General features: G+C 37.4%; 1 protein-coding gene across 1 annotated transcript in view; it reads left to right on the top strand.

The window, feature by feature from the left end:
* Positions 1-227: 227 nt before the first annotated feature.
* tspan7b (tetraspanin 7b) overlaps positions 228-18,516 on the top strand; it is a 99,913-nt gene continuing 81,624 nt past the window's right edge. The window contains exon 1 of the mRNA XM_059968242.1: positions 228-443. Coding sequence (XP_059824225.1) covers positions 363-443 — 81 coding nt within the window. The 5' untranslated portion in view covers positions 228-362. The remainder of the gene's footprint in view (positions 444-18,516) is intronic.

The raw sequence follows: 18,516 nt of genomic DNA on the forward strand, positions 1-18,516 counted from the left end.
GTGTTTCGCGTCCTGTTTCTCTTGGGCTTGCCGTCCATTTTCCAGAATTACGCGGAACGGCCATGTCAGCTTGCACCACATCACATTGCCGACTTTCACCCCCAAGTTCGCGAAAGCGAGCCTGGTCTCAGCGCAGAGCTGTCCGCCCGCTCACCAGGCGCAGCTCCGCTGGATCACGCTGTCGGCAATACGCGCGCTGCTGGGCAGCGGACGCTTTGGGCTCATTGCGGAGCTGACGTAATGGGGGTTAGTGATTGGCCCCGACATGCAGCGCCGCCGCCGAATGGCTTGAGTGCTGCAGTCTCCCGGCGCTGGGAGGGGAGGTAGACGAGAGGCACTGGTGCGTCAACGTATAGGTTATTATGGCATCGCGGCGAATGGAGACTAAACCGGTGATAACGTGTCTTAAAACACTCCTTATCATCTACAGCTTCGTTTTCTGGGTGAGGATTTATTTCCTTTTTTTTCTAAATATCCCAATCATGTAAAATGGACTAAAATAATGAGAATTGCATTTTGCTTTGCGACGTGCACTTGGTACACAAAAAAAGCTTAAGATTGCTAAACGGATCGAATCGCTTATTTATTTGTCGAGATTTAGGATGTATTTGACAACTGATAATTTTCACAATCCGTGCAGTGATAAGATTGAAAGACAAATGGTGATCTTTCAAGATGTCTTTAACCCCGGCGTACTGGTTGCTGTGTGATGCGCGAAACCTACTGCAGCAAACATGAAAGATCCTCAGTTTGATACTGAACCTGCCTCACCATCAATCCACCCTACCCTGCAAGTTTGTTTGCTCAGTTTCCCGACTGATCATTTATATTTAGTCATGTTTTTTTTGCGAATTTTCATCATATCCCTTAGGATTCTTCGGTAGCGAGAGCAAGCTGGGCAACTTGCTTCATTTTCCCATTGTATTTATTTTTTCCTTCTTTTTAGATACAATTAGAAAGCTTTGGTTGATGCATTTAATTACACAATTCGTCTATCTTGAAATAACACACCAGAGACGCACAGCAGTCGCATTTTTGGATATTTTTAAGCAAACGCTTTGAAGTAATTCAGTCGACGTTATTTGCTGTCATGCCATTCGACTGCAGTGTTTTCCAGCTGCATGATAGATTTCTCAGATAGGCTTTTGGAAAGATGGAATAACTTGAAGATCGGCGCCGAATTACTCCAGTTATTACAGATGCAACATTTTCTCCAGTGGATGGATTTTTGCCATGATTTGATTAAGAAGGAAATTGAGTTAAATAAATGTATCTGTTTAGTTTTAGGTCCGGAGCAGAGCATTGGAATAATAAGTAACTAATTAATGCTAGATATGAAATATGGTGGTTCTATTTAAAACCTGTAATGTTTGAGGATTTTTTAATGTTACTGTGGGCAGTTGGTAGCTACATTGCTAATACACATTTTAATTTCAACTATGTAAATAATAGTGTTTGCAATATGGCAATTACACTTAGTCTCATCATATCCAGGGTTTTGGTTTACAGTATCTGGTTGTTTTGCTGAGTCTTTATTACAGAGAAATGAAAATGCATCTGGAAGGTTTACAGCATTGTGTGGTATTTCTGTTTGTTCTGCAAGATACAGTAGCTGGTAATCAGAGGTAACCTACATTACTGCAAGCTCATAAGGTATACTGGTGGGATAGTTGTGCTTTTTTTGCACGAGAAATGGTACTGGCAACCTTGCAGGTCTTCAATTCTTCACCATTGCATTTATATTTTATATTTCAAATATAGTCAGCACGATAAATATCAGACAAAATCTGAAACCAAGCTACATTCTTGGAATGTGGGGGGTGAGTGATGAAGTGAGAGAATTCCAGAAACCTGAGCCTTGGCAGACAAAGCATTGAGGACATTAGTGAAATGGTGAAAAATCGGTACGGTACTATGCAGAATGAAGGAGTATGGAAATCCAGGCTAGTAGGAGCTACAACATAGGGAAGGGGGAGTCCACGGAGGGATTTAAAAACAAAGACAAGAATTTTACAGGATTAAGAGTAAGTAAGCACACGGAGAAGCAATGGTTAAAAGGGACATTACAAATTAAAATATCAAAGATAGACCTGTGGGTGGATGCAAGACAGGAGGCCAGGAAATTGATAACATAAGCACGTGAGAATGTTTAGAAATAGCAGGAGGAATAAGCCTGCTGACCTTTAGAGTCTGCTCTGCCATTCATTGGGATCGTGACTGGTATTTGACCTCAGCACCGTTTTTCTGCTTTATCACCATATCCCATGATTCCCACAATGCCCAGAAGTCTGCAGTTTGAACATAGCTGGGCTTCCACAGCCTTTCAGGCTAGAGAATTTCAAAGGTTCACTGCTCTGTAATCTCTTTATCCTGTTAGTGGGGGAGGAAATATCCTCATCTGAATTCAACCTTTTATTGTCAAATTGTGTTTCCTAGTCATGGACTCATCCTTCTGAGAAATCCTCCCTCCGTCTGAGCCTGATGAGTTCTTTATGAATTTTAAGAATTTTTTTATGTTTCAATGACATTTCCTCTCATTCTTCTATACACTAAGGAAAACAGTTCCGGTCTACTCTACCTCTCCACCAGTGGTAAACCTGCCAATTATGGGACCAGTCAAGTAAATCTTCATTTCACTCCCACTGTAAACCATCCTTTCTTAGCTAAACAGACCAAAGCTATTTACAATACTCTAGGGATGATTAATACACTTGCAAAGAGTCTCCCTCATTCCTGTAATTAAACTCTAAAGATTCAAGATTCTTTGATGTCATTTCCAGTACACAAGTGTAAAGAGTATAAACTAAAGCGCTCCACTGAAGCGTATAAAATAACTCACTAAGATAAAGAACACAATAGTAAAAAGCAGAATAAATATAAATACATAAGATGCATTGATGGATTATATGTACATAAAGTGGTGCTAGATACAAGAGTCTGTTCATAAGATGACTAGCAGGAAATAATAAAGTAATGGCGAATACAGGTATATCGCTTTTCCTCCTAATTCTTAACAAAAGTATATAAAAGGATTTCAGCAACGAATGAAATAGAGCAGCTATGGTGACAGGTAATGTTACAATTTACAATACAGAAGAAGGATCTTAAGTACATTGGATCTATAGTTGTGTCCTAGCAGAAAAATCTTTCAGTCCCATTCCCCTCTTGCTCTGCAATTTATTCTCTCTCACATACTCATCAGCTCACCTTTTTGATACTTCTGCCATTTATCTACACTGAGGGGAGATTCGTGATGGCCAATTAATCTACCAGCACATCATTGATATGTGGGAGATATGATGGAAAACCACACATTGGTAGGGTGAGATTGAACCCCAGTCATTGGAGCTGCAACAATCTTTGCCATTGCTTGGGTAGATTGCTGTGGTCAATGAGTAGGTACAAAATTGAAAACACATCTCAAGGGCGTATGTGCTGCTCCAGGTGAAATAATTAATACAATTAACCAGTGTAGCTGAACTGTATGAAGCTATATACTCCAATATGTTTTGTCTTTGCATTTTGAACAATGTATTGGTGTGAAAAATATGTACAGCTACAGTTCAGTGAAAGCTGGTACATTTATGCAGCTTGCTATGATATTTGTAAGTACACTAATTATAATTGAATTTTTTTAAAATCTGCTTTTCTAAACTTTTGCTTTAGAAAGCATTGTATCCATTGCAACGTCTAGGATTCTGAATAGTAGCATACAGGATGGCTATCTCTTATGCAGTTTGTCTGGTAGTTTTGGATAGCCAAAATATTAGAAACACTTTCTGGAATTTTTTTTAATGTTCATTAAGCATAAAATGTAAGAATGGCCATTTTCTTTTATGTATTAGATTGTTGTGAAGTGTTTTGTTTATCAAGTACATCAACTGGTCAGCTTGCTTAGAACCACTGCAGGGCTACTTCTGCCTTCTGATTGGAATTGGGGAATATCTGATGATGGGCACTCAGTGGCCACAGGAATGGAACCTGGTGTGGTCTTCTGCTGCTGTAGCCCATCCACTTCAGGGCCCAAAGTATTGTGTGTTCAGGGATGCTCTTGTAAAGAGTGGTTATTTGTGTTACTGTTGCCTTCCTATCTGACCACTCTCCTCTGACCTCTGTCGTTAACAAGACATTTTCTCCTGCAGAACTGCCGCCCGCTGAATGTCTTCTTTTGTTTTTTGCATTATTCTCTCTAAACTCAAGAGATTGTTGTGCATGAAAATCCCATGAGATCAGCCGTTTCTGGGATACTCAAACTACCCTATCAGGCACCGACAATCATTTCACAAGACAATGTCACTTAGATCACATTTCTTTCCCCATTCTGATGTTAGGTCTGAACACTAACTGAATCTTTTGAACATGTCCGCATGTTTTTAATACATTGAGTTACTGCCACATGATTAATTTATTAGATGTTTGCATCAATGAGCAGGTGTACCTAATAAAGTGGCCACTGAGTGTATTGAGTTTCCTGTCTGAGAAAGTTAATGGAAAAACTACACCACTGCTTTTCTAGTTACAATAAAGGTTCTACGTATGTTAAGAATTACCAGGTGAAATGAGAAGCAAATTTTTTTTTTGTTCTGGTTTATTTATTTTCATGCCCATTCCACCTTCAGTTGTGCTTACTGGTTTCCAAGAAAGGACATTTAATAAATTACACATCTCAGTAAGGAGAGCATTTGAATCCCATTTTAGGAAATGTGAAATGTCAATATTATTAATATTTCAACAATTAACAGACTCCTTATAAAACAATTATTTAGCTAACAATTCATTACCGTTCATAAATACGTAATAGAATCTCCTTAACCAGCTTCATTTTATTTACAGCATTATGTGGGTCATAGAGGCAATAGCTTTCAACCAACACTATATACCAAATGTTGGGCATTAGTAATTACAGTTTCTGCTTTGTACATAATTGGTATTCTGTGTGCAGATGTACTTGATCTCCACATTGATTTTCTTTTTCAAATTTCCCCTCATAAAATTGTATAATTATATTTAAAGTCTACCTGGAATTTGTGCAATTTCTTGTTAAGTTAAATGGTATATTTACTTGAAGCAGAATAATGCAACTGAAAATGGTTCTATCAGAAAAATAACATTTAATGAATTTCAATAACTGAAATGTACTAAGCTATCATATTTTGAAAAAATGTGAAAATAATATTTTAAAATAAATATTTTAACATTTAAAACATGGCAAAAGTGATCTGTAAGTATTTTTAAGCTCAGTCAAAGCTAAATTTGAACATACTTTTCAAAGCTCTATAAACGGGAATTGAGGGAGGGCCTGGCTCTGATATTTTTAAAACAATGCAAAAATAGCTGAGACTTGATTGTTGGATGTAAATTGTACCTAAACTTCCTTGTAATGCTTTGGCCATTTCCTGGCGAATTCTAATAAGCTACATAAACCTAGTAGAATTTTCATCCAGTTTATAAAGACAGAAGGTGAGGACTGTATAAGCAGCATTTATATCAAACAGCTAGCTAGGTAGATGAATGAACAGGATCCATTTGAGAAGACAGGGAATAGAAACAAGAGCAAGTCATCTAGCACTTTGTAACCTTGCTCTGCCATGCAACAAGATCGTGGCAGATCTGCCTCAGCAGTTGTATTTTCAGAATTCATGATACTCCTGATATCCAGAAATCACCTAAATTATGTTTATTCAAAGACGGTGTCAGTATCTCCTGACGAAGGGTCTCGGCCCGAAACGTCGACAGCGCTTCTCCATGTAGATGCTGCCTGGCCTGCTGTGTTCCACCAGCATTTTGTGTGTGTGTTGTTTGAATTTCCAGTATCTGTAGATTTCCTCGTGTTTGGTCAGTATCTCCACAGCCTTTCAGGGTACAGAATCCCAAAGGTTCACTCCCCCTGATTAAACAAATTTCTCCTAAATAGCCAGCCTTATACTGGTATGTGAACACCACTTTATTACTCCTCTCCTCTGACGTGTCCTTTAGAATTTTGAATGTTTTACTGAAATCTCCCACTACTCAGTTTGTCTGCCTCTTGGCATTACCATGTTCCAAAGCAGTGTATAGCCATTAAGTCTTTCTTGTGTGCATCATCACTGTAATGTAAGAACAGATTCAACTGAAAATTATTTCAAGGTGCTAGGATCCATGGGATATTTTTTAAAAGGCACATAGATACAATGTGTGTATCACTAACTTTCTTCAGTATGATGGCTATATTTACTTTATGTCATTATTGAGTGGAATATGATCAAGGGCATTATTCAAAAATAACCATGAGGAATTTTGGATTTATTTTTATAATAGATTTTTTCTGCTAATAAATCAAGCAAATCTTTGATTGCAGGATGTTCAGATGGAAAGCAAGATGATGCTAATAGTCAACCATGTGGTAACTTGACACATTTAGTTTAACAGAGCTGTTTGAATCAGCATTTTAAATACTTCTTTTAATCTGATTATTCCAGACACGCACTTTTCTTTAATCAGCAGTCGCTCCTCTGTGAGCTCTGGCAATGACCTTGGAGGCCAACCAGACAGGAGAGCAAAGTCTGAAAAATCATGCAAGGTTCATCTTGCTAATGCTGATGTTAGTTGGTGAAACATCAGCTTTAGGGTTTCGTAGATGTTTTGTGTCGTCGCTGGGCTTTCTCAGAGGCTTCTCGTGAACCCGTTTTGCAGTGTTGCTGATAGAGAGTTGCCAGGGCATCTATACCATTTTGATCAGGGATGGATCATAATCTGGAGAGAGGGGGAATGGTTTGTAAAGAAGTCATATGGAGAAAAAGGAACTGTAATGGAGAGTGAACTCCCAACTTCTTGGCAGTATAACATTCTGTATTCTGCTCTCGTGTAAAATGATGTCATTTATCCTAAAACTGTTTTGTATGGCAGTAACAAACGACACTGACAGTTTTGCTGGTGTTAAAATTGCAACATCTGGCTTACATCTTGAAAATCTGTTGCTAGTTATTTCCAAACAATTTCACATGCAGGATAGGTTTATTGGCATTTTGTAAGTGCACTTTGACAATTAGTTTTATAAGACCACAAATATACAAATCTTTTGAGGATTAAACAACTTTATTCAGAAAATACAAATCACAGAAGGTCCTATTTTGATCCACGGTCTGTTAGCTCAGAAGAATTTAACAGAACTGGAAGTTGGAATGTGTTAATGGGTAACTAGATGATCCAGTCTTCGCTACTAAAGCATTCATTTAAAAAGCACCATCATTGTGTGTGTCTGGTATTCAGTAAAGCTGTGCTTTATATAGAACATAGAATGTAAGTTATCTCAGTTTATTTAATAAAGAACATTAATTAGCAGGGTTGTACACAAAGGATTGAAAACAGTAAGTGAGATTTTGCTGAAAAGGTGCATCTCAACAAAACTAGAATGCTATTGTGTTCAACAAATCTGTGTAAAGTGCTACTCCCTGAATATCAAATCAACTGAGGTAGTTTGCTGTTTTGCGCCATTGTCAGTTTGTAATTCCAGACGCTATTTAAAATGTAAAGATTCACAAACATGCCTCGTAAAGGGGAACTCTGTATATTGATGTACTGACCTGTTCTGGGCCAGAAGTTTATTTTCTATAGAATAAGCATCAGCTAATATAGATAATTCAAAGTGTAAGAGTTGCTGAGTCACCAAGTTATTCTTTTCAGTACGGTTTCTGGCAAGCTGTTATTCCTTCCGTGCTGTTATATGCAGAGTACAAATAGTTACAGAGTTGTTGAATAGCCATATTTGTATTTCTGCAGCTCCAAAACCTAAAGTCATCACAAAATTCAACCAGATTATTCAAGGGAGATTAACAGGCTGTTACTGCAGATTGTGTTGGCACCATTTCACCATTGGCAGTTTATAATTTAGCATGAAAATAGAGGAGCAGCTTTGTCATTACTGCTTACATTGTAAAATCATGTCTGAAACAATATTCACATATGCACAGATAAATAAATGCAATTTTTGACATGCTGGGAAAACATTATTATCAGTGATGATGGTGAACCTACAGTTGACAAATATTTCTTTTGTACACTCAGATTGACATGTAAATTCAGGGGCAAAAACTTGATTTTCATTTTGGTAAACATTAAATATGTGAACCAAAGAAAATAACTTTAAAATTAACTCAACGATCGTGTACCTTCTAACATATCAATGTTATACCTTCTTTGCAGAAGTGTGGTTTTACCAGTGCCTGGTCCTGGTGTATTTTCTTCAATTCTGAGTGTTTGCAGGCAGTTAGATATGGAACAGGGTAAGGAGTGGCAGCAGGAATGAACTTCATCCATATCTACATATTCACATGTGCGCTTTTCCTGCAACAGTAAAAATTACAACCGTATGTCAACTTGATACGAGTTTTTTGACCAGTGTTGGAGATAATTCTTGCCGGCCAGTGAAACCATTGTTTGAAGTTTATTGGAATTACTTGGACGTTGCTCTCTTAAAATAGGGTAGAAAATTTTAACGTGAGCCATTGGTTTCAGAAAACTTTTAATTAGGTTGCAGAAAAACTTAACTCCCAGAAGAGGAAGTACCTGATTCATTTGAAAGTGTCAGCAGAAAAAAGTTTTAAGCAGCCATTAGTTCTGGCCCACAACAAGAAATCAAGGAACAAAAACCTGAAAATGCTGGAAACATTGACAAAGTGTGACAGGTCTTCAACCTGAAATGCAATCTAAAGCTGTAAGGTATGAAAAGTTCTTGAATTGAAGGTAGAGGCAAATTGAATGCAACTAGTTAATGAGACAATGGAGGCAATTGTGAAGGGAAAGAAGCAAACCTGTCATCTGGAGTCAGTTGATGTGATGAAGAGATCACTGAGAATTATAAAACAGTGTTGCTTGAGTTTAATAATGAAATATTTTATTGCATTTTTATGTAAAAGCCATTTTTTTTGTATTTGCAGATGTTTTGTTACACTACAGCAAAGGTTTCACTTCTGCTGATTGCCAATGTGTGGAAGACAGATATAATTAAGCTTGGTTCAGCCACGTATTGCAGGAAGAGCAGATATAGTTGAAATAGAACACAAATTTATGATGGGTGCCACAGAGAGCGATATTTTAATCAGTATGATAGAGTTCATGTACTAATGCTACTTCCCATACAGTATCTGACACCCTGAAATAGGAGGTTGGTGTGGCTAAGGAAGTATATGACATAAATAAGCAGTGTGAAAATAGGAGACAGAATTAAATGTATTCCAGGTATATCAGTAAAGTCATACGAGACAAACGAGGGACCGTTCAAGAATTATGTAATGGTGAGTATATTCTAGAAAAGACTTCACTGATTTGAATCAAAAATTGAATACACTAGCAATGGATAAGTTGCTTTGGTGACAGTCACTCAGCAAACAACGATTAAATCTGTGAAAACAATATTAATATTAAATTCTTTCATAAAAGGGGAAATCTGTGTGGTGTCTGTCTATGCATGATAAATGACATGTACATGTGCACAATATGATTATAAAGAGTGAAGTAAACAAATCCAGTCTCTGGAGGTGCAGGAGATCATGGAAGAAAGCCCATTCTACTTCACACTTTGTGATGGCCAAACACGCAGTGCAATTTTTAAAATGGGGCTAGATACAAAACTTACGCCTCTATTTTTAAAAGCATTAGCCTTATATGAAAATGTGCTTAAAAATGTGCTTAATACATTTATGCAGCATTTTTGTTAGTGCTATTTTTGCCTTATTTTAATTCCTTTTACTCTTGTAACTTTTTTCTATATTTGACTATTATTTCTTAATGATCTGTATAAATTGAATATTAAATTCCGGTTAATTGGGACACATCGGGACCAGCACATTTTGACCCAATTAAGTTGCTGCCCCAATTAGGTGAAATTTCCAGGAAATAGTTTTTTTTTAAAAAGACAAGCTAAGTAACAAATAACATTTTTAAATGAAATACAGAACAAATTAGAACACTATCAATTAATGTCACCATTGACACATTGCTGCATTGTATATCTGGATAGTTTCAGAGCCCAAGCATCTTCAGCTTTTTCTTCAATGACCTTCCTTCTGATTTGTTCAGAAATGTAGATGTTGACTCACAGATAATAAAGCCGGCTGTGTGCCCAGGAAATGATCTGTGAACAACCAGGCTTGGGCTGACAAGTCACAAATAAGGTTTGAATTTTGTACTTTCCAATGTGTAGTCAGGTGTGCTCTACAAAATAAGCTTTCCTGTACAACTGTACAACTTAACTGTATAACTTAAATATAACAACTGTACAAAATATTGCATTTCTTATAATTGAAGGCACAGCTTTTGTAGCATTACAGTGGACTACCGCTAATCATTTAAATGCAAGTGTTGAAGTAATAATCAAAGCTGCATTGTGATCAATTGGTTTTGTTTTGCTCTTCCCGCTGATGAAACTTAGGAATTGCACGTGCCCATTCTTTAATATGTGGGCCATTTTGAGGAAAGAAACAGAAAAATCCGTATTAAAATAGAAGAAAATTTATTCCCAAATTGGTAACATACTTTAGATTAGTTGTAAAACAATTTAAAACTTGCTATGTCATAATTGGCTATCTACACATCAAGCACTTAATCTAAATTCATATTTAAATAGCTTTTGCTTAAATTGAGTATGTCCTGGCTTCTCTTTATGGTTGCCAGTGGCAACAGGATTTCTGCCAGTTTTGGTCTCTAAGCATTGTAAAGCATGCCAACACAATAATCGGAAGGGGAATAGAATGGTGTATTCAAGGAGGTGAATTAATATGGTGTTGAATAAGAATATGTTTTGAGTCCTATAAGTTACTCATTTCTTTTTAAGACTACTGGGAAAGTGGGCCTCAGCGATTATCAGTATTGTATGATGCAATTGAAATGCAAAAAGGATGATCCAGTGAGATCTTTGTACCACCTTTATTCTAGATTGAGAAACATTTTGCCTGTAATATATTTTTTAGCCTGCAAGTATTGCAGTGTCATTCTTTAAAATGTATTTACTCCTGTTTAATTATTGGCGGTGTATCCATTATAAATGACTTGGGGACCGTCCTCTCTAGTATATAGATACTGAAATTCAGCAGCTCAACACATCATTGATGCTTGTACACATGGGTACCACCATGCAACCTCTATAATGCCACCCTCGTGGTTTTTAGTTGTGCAGGCACAGAGGTGTCATAACGCAGGCCACTCATGCAGAAGCAGCTTTCGCAAGTTCTGCTTCTTCTTAAGTTAAAGAATATCCAAGTGTGTGAAGTTCGGTGCTTGGATCTACAGGAATGTCCACTTTAACTTAAAAGCAAGGTCTACATCTGTTCCGAATCCAGTCAATTGATGTCTCGAAGGAGTTCAAAATGGTAAAGAGTTCGGATTCTTGCTTTTCACTTCAGAGTGCTCCAAGATAATTTTTTGATCAAGAATCCAAACTGTGGAAGCAGGATGAGGTGTTCATGCTTCTTTGAAACAGATTCACAGTTATACCCATGCTTAATACAGTATGTTAGGCTGCCAGGATGTTACCAAGGACAGCTTAATCTGACATCCTCACAGCCTGCTGCACTGAGGATCTATAAATCCTTATGTACTAAGCTACACAATTTGAATCTGGCCTTTGAATATTCTGGTTCTGCCATCTCTTCCTTGGCAGTATCTCAGGATAAAGGCTCACTTGCTTACACTTTGATTTTGTGGGTTTTGAGTGGCTGATGAAGACTTTTTCGGAACCGATGCTCTTCCACACATGAGACAGGTGGTAATTAATGGACAGGTGGGTATGTAGCTTGTAAGGTGGTGGGTTCTGTGTGCGCCTGACACATGTCTTGAGGTTCTCAGTTCCAGTCCAATTACTCCTCCATTTTTTGGGCATGGGATAGAGCTTCCCAGGAGTCAATGGAGATGTTGCATTTCCCCATTTGCCCTTCTAGTTACAGCTTGAAAAGAACTCCATTAGATTTGTTAAATACCATTCTTCCTTCTTAGAAACATATTGGCTTCATCAATATGTTTAATGAAAATGGCTTTCAAAGTAAATTGATGGTGAATTGCAGTATTCCTTTAATAACACTAGTTAAACTATGTTCTCCATAGTTTATAATGTTTTCCTCTTTTAAAGAGCATTGTTTATCTATATATCTTCCAATCTGCTGGAATTGTTGCAGAGAAAGGGAATATTGGAGAATTCAGTGATGCCTCTATCTCTGTAGCTGGTTATTTTAGAACATTGAGATGCTGAACATCTGCTCCTGAAGTTTGTTTTATTTATACTTGTCTCTCCAGTACTTCCTCTTCTCAATATCATGGCCCATATTTAAATTTGATGTTCTCTTCCTTCTTGTTCACATTCCTTTTGTGTACCTATTGGAAAAATGTATCTCTTAACTTAACACATTATTTTCTATTATCAATTATTTTGACATTTATTGTCCTTTCGGAATAAACATACTTCATATCAACTTTTATAAGGCTCTTTAATCTAATACTAGGTGTAAACTCCAAAGCCAAGGACAGATATATTTCAAAGGCAACACGAGTGAATCTGCAGATGCTGGAAATAAATAAAAATACAAAATGCTGGCAGAACTCAGCAGGCCAGACAGCATCTATGGGTTCCGGGCAAGGGTTTCAGTCTGAAACTTCGTCACTACCTCCTCCCATCGATGCTGTCTGGCCTGCTGAGTTCTGCCAGCATTTTGTGTTTTGACAGATATTTTTATAGTTTTTAACTTCTTAAGGGAAAGTATATACATGAAGAAATCAGATTTTTCATCGAATGCACGAGTTTGATTGTCCATTTTTAATCCAAGTTCTCCAGTACTTTAGCCAGTGCACCCTCATTGCTACATAATTGATTTAAGTTCACAGTCTTCCTAGTTGAAACGTGTATCTCTTGAACTGCATGCAAAATTTAATCTTACTGTGATAAAATTATTTTTTGACATTACTAAAATGTCCTTCATTATGAGCTTACTAATTTAACCCATTTCATTAGTCAAGTTAAGATCTGATATAGCCTGGCACTTCATCAAGCAGCAGTATCTTTCTACAAAACAGTCCTGAATGCATTCTGTGAACTTCCAACTGCAAATGACCTTTGTGAATTTAATTTTTCCAGTCTACAGTATTTGAAGACTGAAGTACCCTATGATTATTGCCCTAAAACTGCACTAACTTTTCTTACCTATTTATTACTTCTCTCCTTCCAATTGTGTTTCTGTTGTTATGGAGCCTATTAGTATTCCAACCAGTACCTGCATCCCTTGTTATTTCTGATGTTCATCCACTTACTGATCACTGTTCTTGTCCAAGGTCATTGCTAATGACTATCAAAGTTAACCAACATGGGCACATTTCACACACCACCACGATCACTCCTATCCTCCTTGCATTTCTAAATGTCAAGTACCATGGAATATTTCATTCCTAAACTCTCTAACCTTGTAAATATGTCTTGTTTGTGCCATTATTTCATTCTTCGTGCATTCAGAAGCAATGCCTTTAGTTATTGCTTCCCACTGTCTTTTCTTGAGTTAATTAAGTTTACTAGTGAAATATTTACATTAAACTCTGACTCTTCCGGTCTAATTTTGCTTCTCATTATCCAAGTACAGGCTTTTTCTCTGGTCATGTCCATTTCCTTTTAATATGTACTGACCCGGTCCCTGCTCTTCCATCCACCGTTCTATCTATAAATTCAAAACACATTTTATACCCCACAGAGTGTGAATTTGATGAACCCTCCATTAAAACATTCTGTTAAATTGTTTAATTGTGTCCAATGTACTTCAAATTCTGCATTAAACCTGCAATAATCGGTTGCACTTTGGACTTGGACTGTCAGATTCCCTGGACTATTGTACTCCAACACATTTTATGTCATGTTTCATTTAAAAGTATCATACAAATGTAAAAAAAAATCCATTGAATCCAGGAAGTTGAAAGGGGGTGGAGGAGAGTTGGCTCAATGTTTTCAAAGGGAACATGAGAAACAGAACCAGGAGAGTTGAAAAGAACATGGGACCTGGGAAGTTGAGCTCCAGTGTGTTAGAGGAAGCGTTGGAATGGAGCTACAGTATACTAAAGGAAGAGCAACAACCAGGACCCCAGAGCATTAAAGAGAGAGCAAGAAACGGGGCCCCAGTGTGTTAAAGGAGGAGCAAGAAAGGGCATGGTGTGTCAGAATGCACGAACCAGAACCCCAGTGTGTAGAGGGAGTATGTGAGACCTATATGAGCACTCAGTGGGCCTAGTGCTGAACCATTAGAATTTCCCAACATCAGTGAGTCTCAGCAGTGGAAATCTTAAAACAAACTGAAGATTCTGTAAATCTAAAATAAAACCAGAAATCACTGGAAACACTCAGCAGTCACGCACCATAGATGCAAATAAGAAACATTAATTCCTTTTCTTTTTCCAACTTTTGCTGTCTGACCTGCTGAGTCTTGTTTTTAATGCTTATTATAAATTTAATCCATTTCTGCTTTTCGGGTTAATTTTGTTTCCCGTTTCCTCCAGGAAGGTGAAGAGTATTAGAAAATAAACAGAAGAGCAGAGTGAGTTCCTGATTAGTAAATAGTCACCATAGACAAGGTAGAATGAATGGTATCCTTGTGTGCTTAAACTGCAGTTCCAGTTGGAAAACAACAGCTTTCTGTCTAGTGCAAATACTAATATTGACCAAAATTACCACGTTTAATTGCAAAAAATCATGGTATTCTGTTCAATCGAAAGTGCTGAATAAAAAAAAAAGTTTAGAAGTTTGTAATAAAAACACAAAATGCTGGCAGAACTCAGCAGGCCAGACAGCATCTATGGGAGGAGGTAGAGACAACGTTTCGGGCCGAAACCCTTGCCCAAAATGTCGTCACTACCTCCTCCCATAGGTGCTGTCTGGCCTGCTGGGTTCTGCCAGCATTTTGTGTTTTTATTTATTTCCAGCATCTGCAGATTCACTCGTGTTGCCTTTAGAAGTTCGTAACTGGTTAGTAGCGTAACTTGCACAATATGGTGGTGGCAGTTTTTGTAATATCCTTCCAAAACTCATTCCATTCTGCATACTCTGCTTCTGATACTCATTGACTGGAATGAGTAACATTGGAAGCAGAGTACTGTTTATCTTTCTGGCATAGATGGCTTAAGCAGCAATGAATTTCTAGGTCGCAGTGACACTAATGATAAGTAAATTCTCAACCAATAAAGAATGAAACATATGTTCATAGAAGAAAATGTTTATTATTCAGTCTTATTATTTGACAAGTAACAAGTAGTTTTTATTAAATTTTGTATCAGCCTGTATCATCATAATTAACTCTGAATTGATCTATATGGATTTGGTTTATACATTTAGTTGGCTTCTGAAAATAATATGTTTTGAGTTCAATGATTGATAAACGTTTAGGGTTACTTCATTTTAGACTTCATTTCTTAGCACTCTAAAACAGAATTGAATATTTGAAGAGAAAACTAATTGTGCTTGAAAGAAGATAAAAAATGGACTCCAGTTAATCTCATCCCAACAGAAACATTGTATGTTTGTGTTTCATTTGCCTGAGGTACATTAAGCATCTTCTATTATTCGTGAAATATCCTTTGGATCCTTTCTTCTACGCTGACAGTCAGAATTCAGTAAGTACAAAGATATGCGGAGTGTGGCAGAATTAATACAATAAAAGCATTTTGTTTTACTGATCATGGTGTGCATACGGTTATGAATAAGGAATGCAGATGAATAGAATATTAAGAGAGGAGAAGCTTTCCACAGATATACTGTAATTAATAAATGTTTGTTTTACGAGGTTATTGCTAGGAGCTGAGCTAAAAGGAGAGGTTGGGCAGGGAGGTCTTTATTCCTAGGAGCATGGGAGACTGAGAGTTGACCTTGTAGAGGTGGATAAAATGATGAGGTTAATGCACAAAATATTTTTCTCAGGGGATGGGATCCGTAAACTCGAGGGTAAAGGTTAAGAGGAGAGGGAGAAATTTAAGAGACCTGAGGAGGCATTTTGTCACGCAGAGGGTGGTTCATTTATGGATTAAGCTGCCAGAGACGAGCGACATTTAAAAAATATTTGGTTATGCATATGGATAGAAAGGTTGATGGATAGGAAAGCTGTCGAAAGATATGTGCCGAATGCAGGCAAATGGCTCCAGCTTGGGTGGGCTTTGTTCATATGGATGAATTGGGCCAACGGGCCTTTTTTCTATTCTGCGTTATTCAATGACTCTACTAATTTAACGCAACATTTACAATCAGGTATGATTTTTGTGGCATGTTGACTGTGAACAAGACTGAGGGGGAAAAAGAAATTGTATACAAAGTGTTATCCAAAGTTTGATCAGTTAGCATCCATCTTTTCAGTGCCAAGTGGACAAAGAGTGGAATGGATTGTTCTAATGATCATTTCTGTGTGAAACTACAAGAATTGGCTGCGAACAGTTGTGGCCCACACAATTGTGTCTGATCTAAAGGCAGCATTGAGGCACACATACAGTGAGGTCGTTAGTTCAGCACCAGGTCTTTCATTCGCTACTGATGAAATTTGGACCTCTACTGTATAGAGAACGACTATCATGTGAAATCGACAAAAGAAGAGCAGAGTGCACTGAAAATTGGCAGTGAGTTGTGAATTAAAACAGTTTCATTCTTACTTTGCTGCAGACAACGTCTGACAGCCTCTTTCACTTGACAAGCCAATTTAGTTCACCAAACTTGGTCCATTGCAGACTTTGTTTTATGCACATCAGGGCAACATACAGCAGTTGCCAATTCACTGATCATATGATCCCAGACCACTTGCAGCATGGGATTCCACCAGGGCAGACAATATGTGGAAATTGTTAGACCTTCCTGCCCTTCTTTCCCATAACTTTCACGGTAATATGTAGTACAATCAGATCAATGATCTGATGCCCAAATGTATTACCTTTTGGACTGGGGAACATGGAAGGAGTCTTGAGGGACAAGTTCAGCTTTAATTACCAGCAAAACCTGGACATTGTTATTTTGTAAGAAAAGAAATCAAGTAATATTCAACAAGTTAGAGGCTTTTCAGGGTAGGTTTACTGTACTGATATCTGAAATTAGCAGAATGACTAATGAAGAAAAATGCACAGACTAAGATGGATGTGAAGAGCATGTGTATTCTTATGGGAGAATATAGAGCTGAGGCTAATTTTTTAAAATAATGAGTCACTTATTTAAGACAGTTGAGGCAACGTTTTTCCCTTTGAGGGTCTCAAGTCTTTGGAACTCTCTTCTTCAAAGGTAGATGGGAATGCAGAATTGTAGGCACAGATCAGCTATGAACTTATTGAATGACTGAGTAGGTATGAGGGGTTATGACTTACTCCTGGCTCAAATTTTGTATGTCTGTATGGAAGTTGTTAAAAATACACAATGAACAGTTAAAATTTTCATTGTATGTTGGTCAAAGTACAAGGAAAGCTCTCCTAGGTTGTTTTACGTTCAGCTGGCCAAGAAGGTGAGGTCTCAGTAGATATACTGCGACATTCCCCATGCCAATAGAGGTGAGGATGATCTTTCTTTTCAAGTCCTGTAGTGTGGGCTAAAGCCACTTATCTGAGTCCGATGAGAGAGAACTTCCACTAGAAAGGTCTGTTGGCAGTGTAATTCCACATGCAGTCCTAAGAATGGCAAAACCAGCAAAAGCAAACATTAACAAATCAAAAACTTGTAGTGAGCCTAATGGCAAAAATACCACCACCTTCCAAAATTACTTATGAAGGCATATAAACATCTCTGCAGCATTATTTTCTCTTCTGCAACCTGAAAAGTATTTCATTGTCTTCTCATTTAATTAATGCTTATAATCTGGGTAATCATTTTGCTAGAGTACATGAGTTCCTGCAGAGATGAAAGAACTGCTACTTTGCTTTGCCTTGATAGATACCTAAAAAAAAATGAAAGAGCAAAGCTTAAGCAATTTAATCCCAGCTTAAAGATGCCCTGTCGTTTTTGTGATTATTATTTAATTACAATGCATCTGTGTCAAACTTGTGCAGTGTGGAGAGCATTCAAAAAGAAATGTTAGGTTATTAGCATTCTGGAAGCAGAACTTACAGGAACACAGAAATTTTGGCATGGAGGCTACTGTATCAGGGATGCTAATTTAGAAGAATAACCCATATGAATCTGCTCTTATGAAATGTCTTTTGTAATGTTTAGTATTGTGGCAGATCCTACATGGTCCATTAAAAATAGGTGTCCTGCAATCATGAAATAATTCACTGCATATTACAAAGAAACAACGTTAAAGCCCTACCACAACCCTTTAAATGGTGATATCATCCCTCTCACTTGATGCTTGTACTTGAAAGCAAAAGATTATTTTTGTTATTTTTATACCTAGCCATATGTCATTCAGCTGTTCACTGGCTCAGTTCTACATGTCTTAAATTTTTAGCTTAAGAATCTCCCTGACAGCTCAGAATTAAGTTTGTTATCTGTCAACAGACACACTGAAAATTTGGGCATGAAATTATTTTACAGCATGTTTTTCTTTCTTGATGAGC

The sequence above is a fragment of the Hypanus sabinus genome, chromosome 4 (assembly GCF_030144855.1).
Source record: "Hypanus sabinus isolate sHypSab1 chromosome 4, sHypSab1.hap1, whole genome shotgun sequence".
NCBI classification, from domain to species: Eukaryota; Metazoa; Chordata; class Chondrichthyes; order Myliobatiformes; family Dasyatidae; genus Hypanus; species Hypanus sabinus.